This window comes from Haliaeetus albicilla, chromosome Z, assembly GCF_947461875.1.
Source record: "Haliaeetus albicilla chromosome Z, bHalAlb1.1, whole genome shotgun sequence".
NCBI classification, from domain to species: domain Eukaryota; kingdom Metazoa; phylum Chordata; class Aves; order Accipitriformes; family Accipitridae; genus Haliaeetus; species Haliaeetus albicilla.
In genome coordinates, this window is record NC_091516.1 from 56,092,313 (window position 1) to 56,111,150 (window position 18,838).

The window sequence follows — 18,838 nt, forward strand, 5'->3', positions numbered from 1 at the left end:
CCGCTCTGGAAAAATACATATCAGCCAAAGAGAAGGGAAGTGAGGAGCACAAATTCATCAGTTGTTGAGAAAACATGGCTGACAGAAGCAGAATGAGGTAAAAACTGGAGACAAGTGGAAAGCTGTGTGTCAGCTGTGGAGGAAAGCTTGCTGCAGGAAGAAGTGAATAGTCTTTTTCCTGTGATCTGGCTAAATAGGATAAGGCAAGGAACACTGATTGCACAAAAGGAGATTTAATTTTGAAAGCATGGAAAAGCTTTGTAATTGTAAAGGCAGCTGAGTGCTGGGATAAGTTTCACAGGAAGATGATGGTTTGTCCACTACTGGAGAATTTTAGAAAAAGATACTTAGGGAAGGATGTAGAGACATGAATGAGAAGAATAGGAAAACAGATGGACTTCCAAGACCCCTAACCATCTGCCTCTCTTCCACAAATTTATCCTTCCTGGGAGACATGTAGGCATAAATAGGGTGGTAGGCATTTAAATAGGGTGGTGAGAGTCTATTTAAAACTTAAGCCTGCAGCACTCAAAAAGTAGATATGTCCCTTTTTTTCACAAACCACTTATCCATCTGAGGACCTTCTTGCTAACCTCATGCTGCCTTATCACTGTGGTGAGGAACCATGCTAGTACTGGAAACTGAGTACACTATGTCACAGAGATTTTGGCTTTTGTTAGTGCAATTTGGCTTGTGAGGCCTGGCGAGGGTTTACAAAAGCTGTGCTGACTCTCCATCTATCTCACTTTTATCTGTGTATCTGCTAAGTTTGTTCCATTTTTTACTTCTTTGATGTCATTTTCCTTTCCACAGCCTCCCCTGAAAACCATCTAACATTGCTTTCTTGCTTTCCTTATGTGGTTGGATTTAAATAAGAGAGTGCACACTGTAGTCCAGCTATTTTTATTGCTTTAAGTCAGCTGGTTGAGTTGCTGCTCATTTTCCTTCCCCTGTGCATGGCCTGTTTGATGAGTCCCTGGCAGGCAGTGTTGTGTAATGGGAACTTCTCCCATCTCCTTCACGCTGAATGCATGCAGAAAGTTCTGGTTTGCTTTCACCGTATCTGCTCGGGATGCTTTCCCTAGAGATCACTGTGCAGATTTCACAGGGTCATAGCATGGCTGAAGGTGGAGGTACCTCTGGAGATCATCTAGTCCAGCTGCCAGCTCAAAGCAGGTTCACCTACAGTAGGTTGCTCAGGGCATTGTCTGGTTGGATTTTGAGTATCTCTAAGGATGGAGACTCCACAGCGTCTCTCAGCAATCTGTACCACTGTTTGACCACCTTTACAGTAAAAAAGTTTCTTCTTACATTTAACTGCCTGATCAAGCTCAGGCTGAAGGGCCTGTCATTCCCCAGATCCTCTGTCTTGCCCTTTTTGAAGATAAGGGTGACATTTGCTTTCTTCCAGTCCTCAGGGACATCCCCTGATTGCCGTGACCTTTCAGAGAAGACCAAGAATGACCTTGCAACAGCATGGCCCAGCTTCCTCAGCTTCTGTGGGTGTATCCCAACAGGCCCTTGTGCATGTCCAGTCTGTTTAAATGTTCTCTGACCTGATCCTCCTCTACCAAGGGTAAGTCCGCCTTGCCTTGGACTTTCCACAGGTCTCAGGGTCTCAGGATACCTGAAGGCTGGTCTTAGCAGTAGAGACTGAGGTGAAGAAGGCATTCAATGCCTCAGCCTTTCTGGTGTCCTTTCTCACCAAGTCCCCATTCCCATTCCTCAACAGGCCCACATTTTCCCTTGTTGTCCTTTTGCTGATGATGTAACAGTAGAAACCCTTCTTGTTATCCCTCCTGTCCCTCACCAGATTCAACTCCAGGTGGGCTTTAGCTTTCCTAAGCCCAGCATTGCATCTTTGGACAGTGTCACTATAATCCTCCCAGGACACTTGTCCCTGCTTCTACCTCCTGTGTGTATCCTTTCTATGGTTGAGGTTTATGAGGATGTCCTGGTTCATCCATGCATGTCTCATGCTGCCTTTGCTTGTTTTCTTGCATTTTGGGTTGGACCATTATGAACTTGGAGGAGGTGAATCTTGAAAAATCCTGCTGTGGTTGTGCTTGAGAAAGAGTTTAGTAGCTTTTGTGCCATTTAGAAATTGTTCCTCATCCCCTTAGTTGCGCTTTTTTATATTAAATCTGCCTAAACTTATGAGCCCCTTTCTATTTTCTTCATTTGGCTTCAACTTTAACCTTTCTTGCTCCCAGTATAGTGCTCTTGAGTATTTTCATGCCACCTGCAAGGACTTATTTTAGCTGCTTCTATCACTCCTTTGCAACAAGCTTCCTCGTTTGTGCTTGGAACTACTTCCTGAATTAAAACAGAGTTGCAGTTAATGTTTTGGTTTTCTGCCTTGTCTGGGCAAAAGAAAGTTTTACAATTCCTTTAAGAAAGGAGCTAAAATGCTGGAGATCTGTTATGACACATTCATTTTCCTGGTGTGCCAGTGAGCCTCCTCTGTACCAGAGGACTGGAGGATGGTCTGTGCAGTACCACTGCCTGCTGTTGGTGGTTGGTGGGGACAAGATATCCTGTTAAATGTTCATTTCCATGATTAGTTCTTAGCAATATTTCCTCCACAGTGACAGCAGTGTATTTCATACAGCCTAACTCAAAACCTTTCACACCCCAAGACAAGGAATGCTTAAAATGAGAAAGGATAGCATGATCCTTTTAACAAAAGGTTGAGATGACTGTATGAGGGTTTGGTTTTGATTTATTGATGTACATTCTCTTGGGAAGATCTTGTTATAAATGAGGTGTCACTGAGCAGGAGAGGAAAGGAGAGAGGAGCATTTGCCTTTGTGATAGAGACCTTCTTCATGGGGAAGCAAGAGCTGCTAATAGGATGAGATGAGGATGATCCCAAACCAATGGAGCAAAGGGGTGCCTTGGCAAAACCTCCACCTGTTCTTGCAACAGTCTGACAGTGCAGTAATTCCCTTGGTGTTTTGAGGAGTCTCCTCTAGTTTCTTTGCAGGCTACAAATCAGGGACTGCCTCTCCATCTGCCTGGTAGTGCATAGGACTTGGTGTTTATGAGTACAGGCATATCATTAGTGACCCTGTCATTAAAAGACTTACAAACTCAACCCAGCAGGCTTCCTCCAGGCTGCTGGTGAGTTCTCTCTGGGGGCAGGAGGTGGGTGTCTCTGAAAGTACTCCCTGCTCTGCTGGTTCTCCAGGCCACGCATGGAGAGCCGTGAGCAGAAGTCTCCAGGGGTAGGTAAACCTAAAGAGTGTGGTGCAGGGCACCAGGAGAGTGAGGGGCCATACTGGTGTGTCACTGGGGGTGGCCTTGCTCTGAGCCAGAGGGTTGTTCATTAACATCTGTGATGAAACTGTCCCTTACTGCTGCTTCTGATGAAAGGGGAAAGAGGAGGGGAGGAACAGAGTGAGGTGTGAAGAGCTGACTGCTCTGGTGAAATCACCTGGGAATAATATTTGTGTGGGATAGCACAAAAGATTGCTGGACTGAACTGTGCTTCAACGGGCTGACTGCTCATGCCCGAGTTTGATCTGTGGTAGCATGAGAGAGTTTGTCCCATCTTCCAAAACCCTCCTGGGATGAGTGCGTTCTACTTGCAGAAAACCGTAACTTATTACAATACTTGATGTAGCAAGAGGGACATGTTTGCCCTCTGCTGTTTCTAACAAAGCCCTTTTCATTGCTGTGAAAGCTGGTGGCAAACAAGAACACATGGGATGGGAAATTGAAACCCAGCACTGGTTGCTTGTAGCTAGAAAGTGACCCCTGCAGACCAGCACAACAAGCAGACACCTTTCTTCCTGCTTGCTTGTTTTGTGACCACTGTACTCCTATCAGGGTTGCAGCCAACAGCTTTTCTCTGCATAAGGCAAGAAGAAAGGGTGAGAAATGCATGTGGAGTGGTGTGAGGTTGAAAGTTTTAAAGCCATCTGAAAGTGAGAAGTTCCTCTGCATGCTGTTTTTTCAATGGCTGTCACTTTGAATGCTCTCATTTAACTGCAGGGGCAGGGTGTATTGGAGCACGTGGCCTGCAGTACCTGGTCTCGGGGAGAGAGATCTTTGCCCTGGGGGGGAAGCATTAGTAGCTTTATTAAGAGTAAATATAATGATATGATGTATTTGTCTTTGCCAAAACTGTCCCAGTCTAGCTGGGTGGACCTGGGACTTAGTTGGCTTTCTTGGTTAGTCAACTGCTAAGAGCAGTGGTTTCCCAGTGAAAGTGCTTGTATGTGAGTCTTGGTAGTGTACTGTGTCCAGGTGACAGATGTCTTCTGCAGGAGGTGTAAGAAATACTGACCTTGCCGGCATGTGTACTGCACTGCTCCCCAGCTGTGCACTGATGCTGGCTAGGTAAGAGCAGCAAGTTTTGGAGCAGCCTGCTCCGCAGCTGTTCCTTTGCTGAGATTCAGCAAGAAGCAAGATTCATCAAGAGGCACGCCCCTCTCTGATCAGAAGAGGGGCCAACAGTCTCTTTAAAGTGGAGGCACTGAAACCGAGACCTTGTGCCTGTGTGAAGATTGCACAAGCCTGGTTTGGGAGCAGGTAGCAGATGTCTCTCTGCTTCAACATAAATCTATTGTGGGGACAGCAGAGTGAGGAGAGGGGAAGTACTTCTTATGGAGGTCTCTTGTCCAGTCTGCTCTGTATGTAGTCATGTCATGAAATTTACAGTGCCTGTAGCTGGCTCTCAGGCAGAAACCCAGCAGTATTTCATGATTTTGAATATTGCCTTATTTAAAGCCATGTATTTAACTGGTTCCTTTCTACAAGTCCTGGGGTACTGGGAATGCGAATGTCTCTCCTATTTCCCATGTGCAGCTTGGTGTTCAGCGTAGGGCAGTGTTGAAGCTGACTTTGTGTACATCTTGCTCTTGTCATCTGGCTCTAAGCATTATGTAATTGACATCGGCAGAGACAAGATAGCTGAAAGGAATTTTTGAGTCTCCCAGAGTGACTCTTCTTACCTTTTGGCAGTGAGTTACATTCATTTTTGGATGGGGAGGGCTGGATTTTTGAGATGATCAGCTGTATGGAAGAAAAGGACAGGGAGCAGAGGAGAGAAGATTGAGCAGGAGAGGAGAAGGATAAGATGAATGAAACAGTTGAAGACAGTAGGAGGGAAGGGGCCAGAGAAAATCATAGACCTAGTCAGATTTTGGGAAGGCCAATGATTCTTGCTTTTGTTTGATTTTATTACTTGGACCTGAGTGCATGTAAAGATTTTATTTCATGGACTGCTGATTCAGGACTGAGAAGAGGATGTGTGTCTTCTCTGGAGCCTTCTAGTTGTGTACCTTTGTGCCAGTTTCAGTCTACTTATTTGCATACAGTTGGGAGTTTGAATCTCTTGTGGCACTCTCCTTGGATACTTGCAAACAGTGCTTCCAAGAGAGTAGCAAGGCTGCCCTGTGGGTTTTTTAGCCGTAGAAACATCACCTAAAAATGACAAGGCTGAAAGGGAAAAGGTATTACCTATGCAATACAAGTTTAGCATTCCAAAAGAGAAAATAAAAGGGAAATGAAAAGTTTTCATGGCATTCCAGATTAAAATGTTCATTGTAACTTTCAAAATCCTCCTTATTAGCATTTACATTCCTTCCTTTCTCCCCTTTTTATCTCTTTTTGACCCTGCATGCAAGAGAAGGAATGAGGGGTAAATTTATTTTATTCTGTTGGTCCCTCTGCATTTCAAATTATCACTAACTTTCAAGAGATTAGGACCTCAGAAAAGACTTTTGAACTGTAAATTCTCTTGATTCCCTGTCAATAAAGACAGGGGAGGAAGAGAATCCAACTTCTCAGGCTGGATCACCTGAACATCTGAAGTGCTTTTCAGAGTGGCAGGTGAGGTATAGGCAGAGTTTGGAAACCTGCCTATGAACGATAGAAAACAGTGCTTAGAAGTGCTTTGGAAGATTTTCATGTTGTGTTTTCCCCAGAAGTGCACTGGGGCAAGGTCTCCAGAGGTATGGCTGGATTTCAGCCCATGTCTCCCCATGCCAGGGCAGCTTTTACACAGGAGTGCAACACAGGCTCTGCGGAGCACAGGTCTCAAGGAGAAGGGAGGCTTCTTATGTGAAACTGGGGGAATGTGAAGCAAACATAATCATTATTAATTCATTGGCATGTATTTGTACCCTGCTGTTGTGGTTTAACCCCAGCTAGCAACTAAGCCCCACACAGCCGCTCGCTCAGTCCTCCCTGGTGGGATGGGGGAGAGAATCAGAAGGGTAAAAGTGAGAAAACTTGTGGGTTGAGGTAAAGACAGTTTAATAGGTAAAGCAAAAGCTGTGCACACAAGCAAAACAAAACAAGGAATTCATTCAGCACTTCCCATTGGCAGGCAGGTGTTCAGCCATCTTCAGGAAAGCAGGGCTCTATCACGCCTAACAGTTACTTGGTAAGACAAATGCCATCACTCTGAACGTCCCCCCCCTTCCTTCTTCCCCCAGCTTTATACGCTGAGCATGACGTCATATGGTCTGGAATATCCCTGTGGTCAGTTGGGGTCAGCTGTCCCAGCTGTGTCCCCTCCCAACTTGTTGTGCCCCCCCCAGCCTACTCGTTGGTGGGGTGGACTGAGAAGCAGAAAAGGCCTTGACTCTGTGTAAGCACTGCTCAGCAGTAACGAAAACATCCCTGCATTGTCAGCACTGTTTTCAGCACAAATCTAAAACACAGCCCCATATTAGCTACTATGAAGAAAATTAACTCTATCCCAGCCAAAACCATCATACCTGCTCAGAGTTGAGCAGCACAAGAAAACAGAAAACAATTGTTTGGTGAGGGAAATGTACAATCCACACCATGCATGATGAACTGGAAGGCTTCAGCCCAGGCATGGGGTGTTCTGAGGAGTGTGAGCATCTCAGTGTGTGTTTGGATGGGGAGAGGATGCAAGTCTGTCCCTTCAGGAGATGCTGTGCCAGATTCTGGTCTCCAGAAGAGCTCTGGCTGTCTGCAGGGGCACCACCTCCCCTGGTGCACATATTCCCCCTCCTTCTTCACTGGCCTTGCTGTCTGGATAGGTGTTTTTCTCACACTCCAATCTCCTCCCCTGCTGCAGGTTTCCCCTTCTTAAATCTGTCATCCCAGAGGTGCTACCACCACCACTGATGGGCTCAGCCTTGGCCAGATGTGGGTCTGTCTTGGAGCTGGAGAGGCTTCTAGCAGTTTCTTGTAGGAGCCACCCCTGCAGCCCCCTCCCCTGCTACCAAAACCCCACCACACAAACCCAAAACATACCTGTAGGAACCTTCCTTGTTGCCCTTCACATCCCTTGTCAGACTGAAGTCCAGGTGGGCTGTAGCTTTGCTAATCCCAACCCTGCATGTTTGGACAGCGGTCACCTTCTTTTGCTTGGTGTCTCTGTCTGTTCTTCTGCACTGTGGATGGCAGTAAAGGAGATGAAACCTGGAAGGAAACCAAGTAATTGTGACTGGCAAAACCTGAAAACAGAGAAAACGGAAGTGAATGTTTAAAAATGGTAAAGAAGGACCCTGGAGGCAACACTGAGCAGAACCCCCTGGCAGATCCCACCACCCCTGGAAGGGGCCCAGAGAGTTGGTGGATGCCCAGGGCTCTGCCTGGGCCTGTGAGCGGAGAGGAAGCAGACGTAGCCCTACTACTGTCCAGATCTCCTTATCCGACTCCTTTTTCCTGTGGAGATGGGAGCCTGTGTGACCAGGGCCAGGAGGAGGTTGGTGAGGGGTACTGCAGCGTGGTGGGGCCTTGAATGGGGCAGGTAGGTGGAAAGAGCAGCCAGAGCCTCAGCAGCTTTGGAAGAAGAGAGAAAAGTTGCTCATACACTGGGGTCTCCTGCTTTCCATAGAAAGATGAAGGAGAGGGGGATCCCATGGAGGTACCTCTGCCTCTTGCTCAAGGGAGGATTTTGCAGCTAGTTCCCTGTGGCCCATGGAGTCAGCTCTGATGATGCTGCAGCCCCCCGCTGCCCCCTGCCCCCTACCAGTGAGATGACCTGCCTCCTAATGTTGGGGTGGTAGGCAAGGGTGGGGCATGGAAAAAGTGAGATGAACATGAAAATGTGTCAGTGTGGCACGGCTTGGGCAGACTAGTTTGATGTGAAATTAGCTGAAGTGGAGTGTGGGAGTCATCTGGGAGCTCAAAGGCCCTTATGGAGAATGTGGGGGCTGCTCTGCTGCAGGACTCACCCAAGATGGGAGTGGATTCAAGGTGGGCTTGCCTCCGAGAGTGAATGGTGGCAAATGCTGCCAGTGACCCAAGTGGCCATCTCTGCTCACTGCCAGGAAGCTGTTTCCATTCTGTGAGGAAGCTGTTTCGAGTAGCTGCCAATCTCGCAGGGGTGGAGAATAAAAGAGGAAAGACCAGCTATCTCTGCCTGGTACACAGCAGATAACATTATGTTGCTCTTCCAAAACAAGCACTCGGGAGCTGCTCAAGTACAGCCCTGTGGAGAAGTGTTTTGCTCAGCCCAGCTCTTCTCAGCTACTCTATCTGGGCTGCTGCTTGGCTCTCCATGTGTCTCATTGCAGCTGTGTTCAGAAGTGACATCTGGTGCTTTTTCATTGAGGGCATGTGATGGCACTTCAGGCTACACTGCAGCTCCTTCTGGGTGCAGGACATATATCAGAAACTGGGATCTCCTTGTGCTTTTAAGCTGAGGAGACCCTTGTCTCCCACACAGCATTTGCAGAGCTGCCTTCTTTGACACCTGTGTAAGGAGGTGTTTTGGTTTGTGTGGTGGGGTTTTGGTAGCGGGGGAGGGGCCGCAGGGGTGGCTCCTGTGAGAAGCTGCCAGAAGCTTCCCCAGCTCTGTGTCAGACCCACCGCTGGCCAGGGCCAAGGCCAAGCCCATCAGCAACTGTGGTAGCACCTCTGGGAGAACAGATTTAAGAAGTGGAAACCTGCAGCAGAGAGGGGAGTGGACTGTGAGAGAAACCCCTGTGCAGACAGCAAGGTCAGTTCGGAAGGAGGGGAGGAGGTGTGCCAGAGGAGGTTGATGCCCCCCCAGCCCGTGGTGAGACGGCAGGCTGTTCCCCCCCAGCCCGTGGAGGGGAGCGAGGGAGCAGATGCCCACCTGCAGCCTGGGGAGAGCCCACACCAGAGCAGTGCGATGCCCCCGAAGATGGCTGTGACTCCATGGGAAGGCCCACGCTGGAGCAGTCTGTGACTGAAGGACTGCAGCACACAGAAAGGACCCACACTGGAGCAGTTCATGAAGGACTGCAGCCTGTGGGAAGGACTCACGCTGGAGCAGTTCATGAAGGACTGTCTCCCACGGGAGGGACCCTGCACTGGAGCAGGCAGAGACAAGGTGTGGGGAGCTGACCCCAACCCCATCCCCTGTTCCCCTGCGCTGCTGGGGGGAGGAGGGAGAGAGAACCGGGAGTGGGGTTGAGCCGGGAAGGAGGGAGGGGTGGGGGGAAGGTGTTCTCAGGTTTGGTTTTACTTCCTGATATCCTTGGTTTGATTTGATTGGTAGTAAATTAAACTGATTTTGTTTCTTCCGCAAGTTGAGCCTGTCTTTTGCCCGTGACCATAAGTGGTGAGTGATCCCTCCCCGTCCTTGTCTCGACCCATGAGCTTTTCTTTATATTTTCTCCTCCCCACCCCACCAGGCCAGGGGGGGATTAAGCGAGCAGCCTCTGGTGCTTTGCTGCCCGCTGGACTTACACCATGACAGGAGACAAGCCCAGCCTTTTGTCAGCTGCACCAGAACAGTTCTTTGTGCCCTGGATGGGAGATGCTGTGAAAACCATGCTTCCTCTCCTTGCCTGGCCACGAGTGTTTTTTTCCCAGCTCTGTCTTTGTTGTGGTGCTTTCTGCTCTCCTTGTTGAGACGAAGGAACGGAGATACCTCTTTTCCCTTGGGCCAGTCCCCCTGCTCCACCTTCAGCCCTGGAGAGTGGACATGGCACTCAGTCAGATTGTGTTTCCCAGGAACAAATATGGCATTGCATCTAGCAGAACAAAAAGTTGAGGGTGGTTGAGATAGTTGAAGTGCCACATGAGGAGTGAATAAACCAACACATTCCTTCCAGGAAGGTGGAGGGAGGAGGAGGAGAAGTGACTGGAAAATCTGCTGCTTTACAAAAAAAAAAAGGAAGAGACTTGCAGCTGTAGACTGAGGCCCCTTCTGTCCTGCCGTGCAAGCACAGGAGCTGAAGCAAAGAGGGTGGGCCAAGACTGCTGATGGAAAAGGGCTACCGGTGGCCTGTGACTGGTTCCTGCATTGTCCTGACAGCAGTGGAAATGCAGATCTGAGCAAGCAGCATGAAGGCAGACTGCACTGGGGACCTGCTTGGGGGAAAGTGCTTCTGTAGTCCCTTTAGTACCTGTACACCCATCTATGCATTCAGTGTTGGGCTTGCATTTGTACATAACACAGCATTTGGTGTGTTGAGAGCTCTGATGGAGAACTTACAGGAATGGTGATCTCTCCTCTGCGAGGATCTTCTTGTAGGCACCATAGCTGGCACTGTCTAATAGATGAGAACTGTCAGAGCCCTGGCCATGCTGTTATCATTAACGGCCAGCTCAAAGATCATCTCTTGCTGAGGAACCACATCTTGTCAACCGCACAGCTTGTAGCAGACAGGCTGTACACTCAGGGGCTTATTTTGCTTGGTGAAGATGTGAGCTTTTTCAGCTGTAAATCGTAAGGTTTCAGTATGGTTTGGTGGCACTGTGCCCTTGGTTTACTCCAGTTCAGCCGCCAGTTTGGAGCAGGACTATTGTGAGCATTAGATCAAGGAGGATATGGCTTTGTCTAATCAAGTCATGAAAGGATTTCCAGGGATGGAGACCTATCACCACTCAAGCAACCTCTAGTGCAGAACACTCCTCCACCCTCCTTCCAAACAAGTTTTTCCTAACGTCTATGTGTCTGCTTTATTTGGGATCAGCATCTCCCACTGTAGCAGACACAGTCTGCTGATGCTGCACCCATTCAGGCTGTTTTTCACCATATTTTATCCATGAGTTTTTTCTTTAAATGCTGAGCTTTCTGCTGTGGCTGAAATTGTGTCAAAAGGGACACTGTTCCACTGGGATTGTCTTTGCCAATTTTATGATATTCCCAGTCAGATCTTGTTGTGCTGCCTGAATTGTAGGTGTTTTGAAGTCCACTGCTGTGGCAGCTGAACCTTAATTTACAAATCGAAATAGGAGAGAGCTGTCTTTCCTAAGCACTGTCCAAACTCGGACATTTAATTCCTTTTATTTCCTGTATTCTGTATTTGCTGTTAACATTTTACAGGTAGTCTGCATGGGATGTCAGTATCTTACTATGTGTTCCTACTCTCTATAGAAATGGTGTTGCAATAATGAATATCTCCTGTGTGTTTGGCTACTCCTTTCTTCAGAAGAGCCTTGAACCTCCAGACCACACACTTTCTCCTGCCTCACGTGCAGTTTAGCTAGAAGTTCCTTGGAGCCAGGAAATTAATTTCCTTTTGGAAAGATAATGTCCCTGCCGTAAGAAGGAACTGCTGCATCCAGACAATACAGTGATTCCCCCCCCCGCCGGTGTGACAAACCTAACCACTAAAGCTGCAATGAGCATGAAGTTGTTTGAGAATGCTGCACCTCTGGGGCTGTTTGGGGAGCTAGACAGTTGCATATAACCTCAGCTTTGTTTCTGCCTGTGAACATCCCTTCTTCCAAGATTAGCTTCCTAGGATCACTGCTTTCTCTTTCAAATAACTTCCATTTCTTTGTTTTCTTTTGGGATAGGTAGCCCTCACTGTATCAGAGATCCTTTGCCCCTAATGTTTTCTGCACAGGAAATTTGATCAGCTAAGAATATGGACAAATGCAGGGTTAACATAGGTAAAATATGCCAAGGTAAAAGTGAGCAACAAAAATGACTGTGAAAGCAGCCAGTGATCTGCCAGGGCTGATTTTTTACAGACGTGTATTTGTCCAAGCTGGGTTGGCTCTGAGCTGTGCCGGTAGATTGGGAGAAGGCAGGGAATAGGACAGGACTTGTGTTCTAGCACTATTCACAGCCCAGATCTTCTAGTGTGACATGGGATGTGAGCTTTGTGGATCTTTGTGTTGATGAGTGCTTGTAAAGCTCCAGTTAGACTGCCCAGGATCAAGCAATACAGTTTCCGAGCATTTAATAGTCATCCAAGGGGGATGCAATACTGTGCCAGCAACAAGGATATTTTGGTTTAGAATTGCTTAGACCCCTACTTGTCAGGTGATGATGCACTTGATTTCCTGCCATTGAGTGCATGCTTCCCTTCAAATGCTTACCCATGTGAGTGAGCAGTCAAAGTCTTCCTGTAACCCAAAAGCTGCTTGGTTGAGTTCCCCTCTCAAACTGGAGTATCGTTGATTCAGCATCACTGACAATACCATTCACCCAATGCACGTTAAACAGTTCAATATGGGACAAACCCAAGCTCTCTCCCAGTCTCTGCCTATATTCGCAGCTGATTGTGTTGGGCTTTCTTTCAGCCATAACCTTCTTGCCTGATCTGCATTTCTTTTCCTTTGTGCAGTAGGGTCTTCTCACCATCCTCACCATGTGCATTTTACTGCCTAGGTCTTGTGGAAAGAGCTGGAGTTAATAGTCTGAATTGCTTTTTCTGCCCAGCATGGGTGGTTTCCTATTTGAAATCAGTTGCATCAGTTCCATTAAGCATTATTGCTCTCTGTAGGAAGGGATTCCTATGTTTAGCATGCTTTGTGTATCTCATTTAAACACCATTTAAAATGCTGTCTGTCAGAGGGCTGCAGTGCAGTTATAAACCAGACATGCAGAATGTCATTGTCAGTGGGAAAAAACCAACAGGTGACTGTAACTATTCCTATGATCTCTCAAACCTCTTTTTTCCCTTCATGTGAGCAAAATTTAGACTTGTTTTTGGTTCTAAAGCACCTGAGTGCTAAACGAAGCATGCATCCAGACTGGCCATCTTTCATGCTTTCCTCACCCAAGATGTTTTATCTTTCGTATTTCCTGAGCTCTGTGCAACTGAGATTGATCTCTTAAACTTGCTGCCATGTGGCCCTGCCCCAGCAATAGGGACTGCTGGTGCATGTACAGCCCAGCTGGCTGGTGATGAAGAGAGCTGTCTTTTCTCCCCTGCACTCCCCTCTCTCCATCAGAGATGTGCAATGGGTGCAAAGACAGGTCATGCCAAAGGGGTGAAGACCAGCAAACAAAAACGTGGCTGCTGCTTGCTGGCTGAGGGTTGGTGTGAGGAGCCCAAATAGGGAATATGAGCCTGTGCTGTGGAGAGGAGAGTGGAGGTCTGCAAGCCTTGCTGGGACAGCCAGTCCTTATGTCATGGGGCGTTGTGTTTCTCCCCTTGCAGATGTCTTGGCACCGACAGTACCGCAGCTCCAAGTTCCGTCATGTGTACGGCAAAGCCGCCAGCAAGGACAAGTGCTACGACTGTGTGCCCATTACCCGCAACGTCCACGACAACCACTTCTGTGCCGTGAACCCCCACTTCATTGCTGTGGTGACCGAGTGCGTGGGTGGAGGGGCCTTCATCGTCATTCCCATCCAGCAGGTGAGCTCTGCTGAGGCAAGCTGGCTTTCAAGAGCATTTTGAGACGCTGGAGAAGAGCCAGGCTTTCTAGGGAGCTAGATCACACAGAGGATATTCAGTTAATGCTGTTGCCTGAATTGCAAAATGATGGAAGGGGCCCCAGATGTCCTGACAGGTGATTCCTGGGATGTGTGTACTTAGATGTTTTACATTGCTGCTTGCAGTTTTTTAACACCTTCTTTCATTTTGTATCTCATTTGCCTTTCTTGTATAATCAGCAGGAACTGTGCTGTTCAGATGTTTGTCTCCTAGGAGAAATTGCAAATAAAAAAGCAGTAGATACAGAGGGCAAAAACTGAAAGGTGCTTTAATGGCATGGCTTCAGCTGTGACCAAAGGAGCATATGGTATGTTTTGCTCTAACCTGTCCTTTGTGAAAGAATGGAGACACAGTTATCAAGCAATGAAGCTCTTAAGCTTCAAGCACTGATGCTGGAAAAACTTCCTTTTCAGAAACAAATCCCATGTTTATGGGTTTTGATGACTTAGGGATCTGATGAGAGGGAGAAGCTAGCTGTCTGATGTTTATTGCTTCAGAAGAATTAGGCATGCACTAATGTGGATTCCCTTCAATATAAGATTATGAGCTCTCTGGAATCAGGGCAGAACAGATGAAAGGCGAAAGTTCAGCCTTTAATTAAAAGTTAATTGATGGTGTTATTGCAATGCCACTTTTTCAATATATATTTGCTAAGGATGAAAGCGAACTGGCTATGCGTGAAGAACCTAGCACAGTTCCCGGCCCTTGTAAACTCTGTTTATTCAGCTCCTTCACCGCTGGTGCTGTTCAGAGACAGTCCTTCTAAAATTAACCACTACCCTGTCTTTCTTGACTGAGTCATTTCTGTCCCCTCAGCCATGATCTGTTGAGGCTGAAGAACTTGTCTTTATCACAGAGCTGCATCTATAAGCAGGCAGCTGGTGACTGTGGGATGTGGGGTAGGACCCAGCTCTCAAAGTGTTGGCAAAATGAGCTGAAGGTGCTTGCACTGCTTACTCTTAATTCTTCTGTCTTCTCACCTCTTCTCAGCCTGGCTAGTCTTTAGTAGCAATTCTTCCATTCTTAACATCTGCTCAGATACTCCACCCAGATCCGAAATACTGATTGCAGAAGTCAAAGGCATGGTAGAACTAGGAGATACAGAAAAGGATAATTAAAGTACATCAGAAAATGTGAAACTGCTTTCATGTGTGGAAAGACTTTGTAGGTTAGGCCTCAGTCAGTCTGGGAAAAAAACCAAGTGAGGTATATAAAACTGTGAAGAGGGTGGGGAAGAAGTCTAAGGAGCAATTCTTGATTTGCGTGGTGCAGGGGATCCTGGAGGCCAGGGAGGAGACCATTAGCAGCAGATGTGAATGCTTCTGCAGTTCAGATGTGGAGCTCACTGCTCCAGATGCTGATGAGCCCAGAAGAATTAAGGGGTTCAAAACAGGACAGAGTTATGGAGAGGAGTTGCTTTACAAACTGTGTTTGTGCAGATGTAGTTCCCCTAGTTCAGGAAGTCCCTCGAGGGCTGACCTTTGGTGATGTATCAGAGAAAGGATCTGTACATGCTGTGCTTCATACAGCCATTCTCTGAATACCTGTTCCTGACCCATGCTGGTGGGGGAGAGCAGCCTCAGCAACCCGCAGAAAGGGTTTCCCTGCCTCTGGGGGTTGTGATACAGTTACTTTTTTTCACAATGCACTTCCAAACCGGTGCTACCTAGTGAAAAGTGGCAGCTTTCAACTTGTGCTCCTGGTGGTGGTATTTATGGCTGCCACCTCCTCCTGTAGTGGTGATCCATGGTAGACGGCATGCTGGGCTCTTAGCTTGTGACCCTGGCTGCCAGGCCACTGAAGGCAGCCCAGTCTGGAGGTATGTGCCTGGGACAGTATTGCCCTCTCATGATGGACAGCTGATCCGTGGTTTTGACTGGATTCACAGGGAGCAGCCACATCCCAAGCATGCCACAGTGTGGATGAAAAGCCCAAGAGTCAGGACATCATGTTTAGCCATAGTGGGAGATGGTAGCTGGGACAGGGAGGGCTCCACTTTCCAGGGAGGATGAAACCTGCTCGGGGAGCTGCTCTTGTCCCTCCAGTGCTTTTTTGAGTTCATTCTCTGCGTGCTACTGGAGGGGCTGCCTGCTTCAGCGTGTGCTCAAATGCAGGCTCAACCTCTCTCTGTTTAACCGTGCCTCCTTGCTTGATTGTTGTGCTCCTCTCCTGCTGAGTCATGGACACCAAGCTCTCTCATCTCTCCTTGAATAAATACCACTTCCTGCCTTCTGCACCATTCTTCCTCTCTGAGAGCCTGGGGCTGAGCAGCAGAGGTTATGTAGGGAAAGAGCTCTTTGCCATAGATATCCTCCTTTCAGCAGGCCTTTGCATTCAACCCAAAGAGGAATTAGTTGAATATTTACCACCACTTGGAGAATAGTCTTCTGTTGCAGAATGTGTCAGTTAGGTCCTCATGAAGATGTGTCATTGAAGGACATCTCACCAGGGAGGGAAGTGGCTGTGGCCACAGGGGCTGCCTGGTGCCTAGAACAGACTGACTACCTTTGTGAATGTTCCAAGTCTGAGGAGACTCAGGCTCAGTGGCTGTAACTGGGAGATGAGCTACTTTCCCACATAGTGGCCTGGGTGTAGATTGGTGTCTGACAGATGTGTTGGGGAAGTGCATCCACTGATGCCAAAGAAGGATCTTGACTCAGCAGGCAATTCTGTGGCCTTCCTTTGAAAGACAAAGGCCTGCCTTTTTCCTTTTCTGATGACCAGACTTGGTTGAGACTGCATCTGTCTGTTCCTTCGCAACATAAAGCAAACGGATAGCAAAATAAGAACAAAGTCCTGAGAGACAGAGAGATATTTGTGTCCAAGTCTTTGCAGTCTCCAGTCTTTCAATGTGTAAGTACCAGGTGTGAAAGTGAGGACATCTGCGGTTGTGTAGACCTCTTAGACACAAACCCTGCTCCCTTCTCTCTGCGGGCAAGGAGTATGAAATGAAACCTGTGATGACCTCTCAGGCCTTACCTAACTGATGCCATATGTGAGTGCTGTGCTGTGATGACAAGGTGTGTTAATGCCCTTTGGAGAACACCTGAGAGGTGGGGCTGTCCCATCTCACAGTAATCTAGCGTGTACAAATCTGCTGGGAGAGTTTTAACAGCTGTCCCACTAGAAGTGGTTTTGTCAAGGAACTCTGAGTTTGGCTACTTTTCAAAAATGCTGGGAGTTTAGAAAGTGAGTGGTTGAAAAATTACTCATTTTCAAGCTCTGCAAGTAACTGTGGAAGTCAGGTACCTCTGCATGAATGACAACAAATCTAGTTACTGAAATAGTTTTTGGTCTGCAGAATGAAATTTCCCTCAGTACATGAAGAGCTTCACTTCCACATGCAGATGCGAGTCTGAGACCAACAGCCCTACCTGTTTGTTTGCAGCCTAGGGGTTCGTGTGCTGTGGGTCCTGCTCTGTACCAGGGCTGCAGGGTTGCATTGGGGCAGGTGGGACGCGTGGCTGGGAGGGTAAGGGCTCCTCTTCCAGGGCCAGTTGAGCCTGCTGGGGATGTGGAGGTAGGAGAGCGTTGCAGTATGGGGCAGACAGAGGCAAGCTCAGGGCAGCCTGGGAGTCTCCCAAATGGAGTGGGGAGCAGACAGGCAGCCAGCTCTGGGAGGGGACAGAGTTCCCATACGGATCAAGGGATCCCTGTGGAGCTGGCTGCCCAGCCCATTGAGTTGCCAGCTTGAAACCAGTCCTGAAGCCTACAAAAGGACACCGTGGGCGGGGGAACGCTGCTTATTAAAGGCCTTTTATCTCTCTTCTGCCTTCCCAAGTCACTTTGCATTGTTGCTATTATAAAAGGGAATTGTTTTAGACTGTAGTCTAAAAAAGCACAGTCTTTTACATTTCAAAGCCTTCTGGGTGTTCAGTTTAAAGCAGGTTCGTCCCAGTCTATGCGACAAACTTTCCGGTGAAGCCAGAATAGTTACATATTGTGTCCTATTCTGCCTTCAAAACCATACAAATTTTCAAGGCTGGGAAAATTACATCCTAGCCCCATCCAGGTTAGGGCCAACACTGATTCCCCTCTGCTGTGCACTCTTAAGGCCTACCTCTGGAGAGATGCAGGGATGACACCAACAGAAGTGTCTGCTTTCCAGGAGAGCACGCATTTGCATTCATTTTGATTTACGATTCTTCCAGGTGGGATAAAAGTAAGCAGGTAAGCATCAGCAGCTTGCCACCACATCTCTCTCCTTAGGTGACTGACCTTTGCTCTTCGACAGATGTCTGGGATGCAGGGTGGGTCCTGCAGCTCCCCATACTTCTCCTGCTCCTGACAGGGAGCAGGAAGTGCTGCTCCAATGTTAATAAAATCCCCAGCACCTTCCTAGCACATAATAAATATACCGACTTGAGTTTGTAGCAGAGCCTAAAGTATGGGTTTATCCTGATGCAACACAGCCCCCATGTGGCACAATGCCCTCAATACTCCTTAATGCACTTTGCAATTTTACCAGTAAAGATGCCACCTGAACAGGGCATTTTTTTGGAGAGTCTGGAGCGCTGATTGAATCCGGTGAATGGCTAGATTTGAACACTACCAGAGAGAAATAGATCGCTTGTTGAAATAAAAACTGCATTTTTAATTTGTGTCACAATTTTCTTTTCACTTAAAAAATAAAATAAATGCTAGCTGGTGAGGCTAAAAAATAAAAGCTAAACCATTTCCCCTCCCCTGCTTATAAGAAATGTCTTCTGAAAGAGTCTGTTTGGTTTTTTGTGTGTCCCCCCCAAGATCTTTAAAAAATGTTGAAGATTCAACTCCTTCACGATTATTTTTCCTCTAAGTTTTATTCTGGTGTCTGAACCAAATACTGTCTTCTAACTTCAGCAGACTTGATTGCTGTACAGATTTCTTGATAGCAGTGTGTACTTAGGAAGGTCTGAGTACTTCTTTCCTTTCTTTTCAGTGGTATCATCAAGACTTGCCGTGCAGGGACAGCAAAAACCCATTCTCAACAGCTAGAGAGCACCCAGGGCATTTGTAGCATAACAAGCAGAAAGAAGTTTCTTGCTGGAGTTGGCTTGGATCTTCCTTGGAAATGTCCCATAATTCCATGGCTCACCTTAAGTTTGATGATACTTGTTTTTTCCAGACAGGCAAGCTCGACCCACATTATCCCAAAATATGTGGGCATAAAGGGAATGTTCTGGACGTCAAGTGGAACCCATTCAATGACTTTGTAATAGCTTCGTGTTCAGAAGATGCCTCAGTAAGTTTATCAGCTTGTACTCTGCGTTATT

At 47.5% G+C, this 18,838-nt stretch overlaps 1 protein-coding gene across 2 annotated transcripts in view; it reads left to right on the forward strand.

Annotated features, from left to right (window-relative positions):
* CORO2A (coronin 2A) overlaps positions 1 to 18,838 on the forward strand; it is a 58,770-nt gene that overhangs the window by 21,750 nt on the left and 18,182 nt on the right. Inside the window, exons 2-3 of one of the 2 annotated variants that reach the window (XM_069776381.1) lie at positions 13,305 to 13,505; positions 18,691 to 18,807. In XM_069776381.1, the coding sequence (XP_069632482.1) occupies positions 13,305 to 13,505; positions 18,691 to 18,807 (318 nt within the window). Of the gene's footprint in view, positions 1 to 13,271; positions 13,506 to 18,690; positions 18,808 to 18,838 lie in introns of those variants that run through there. The other variant, XM_069776380.1, reaches the window with a different exon arrangement.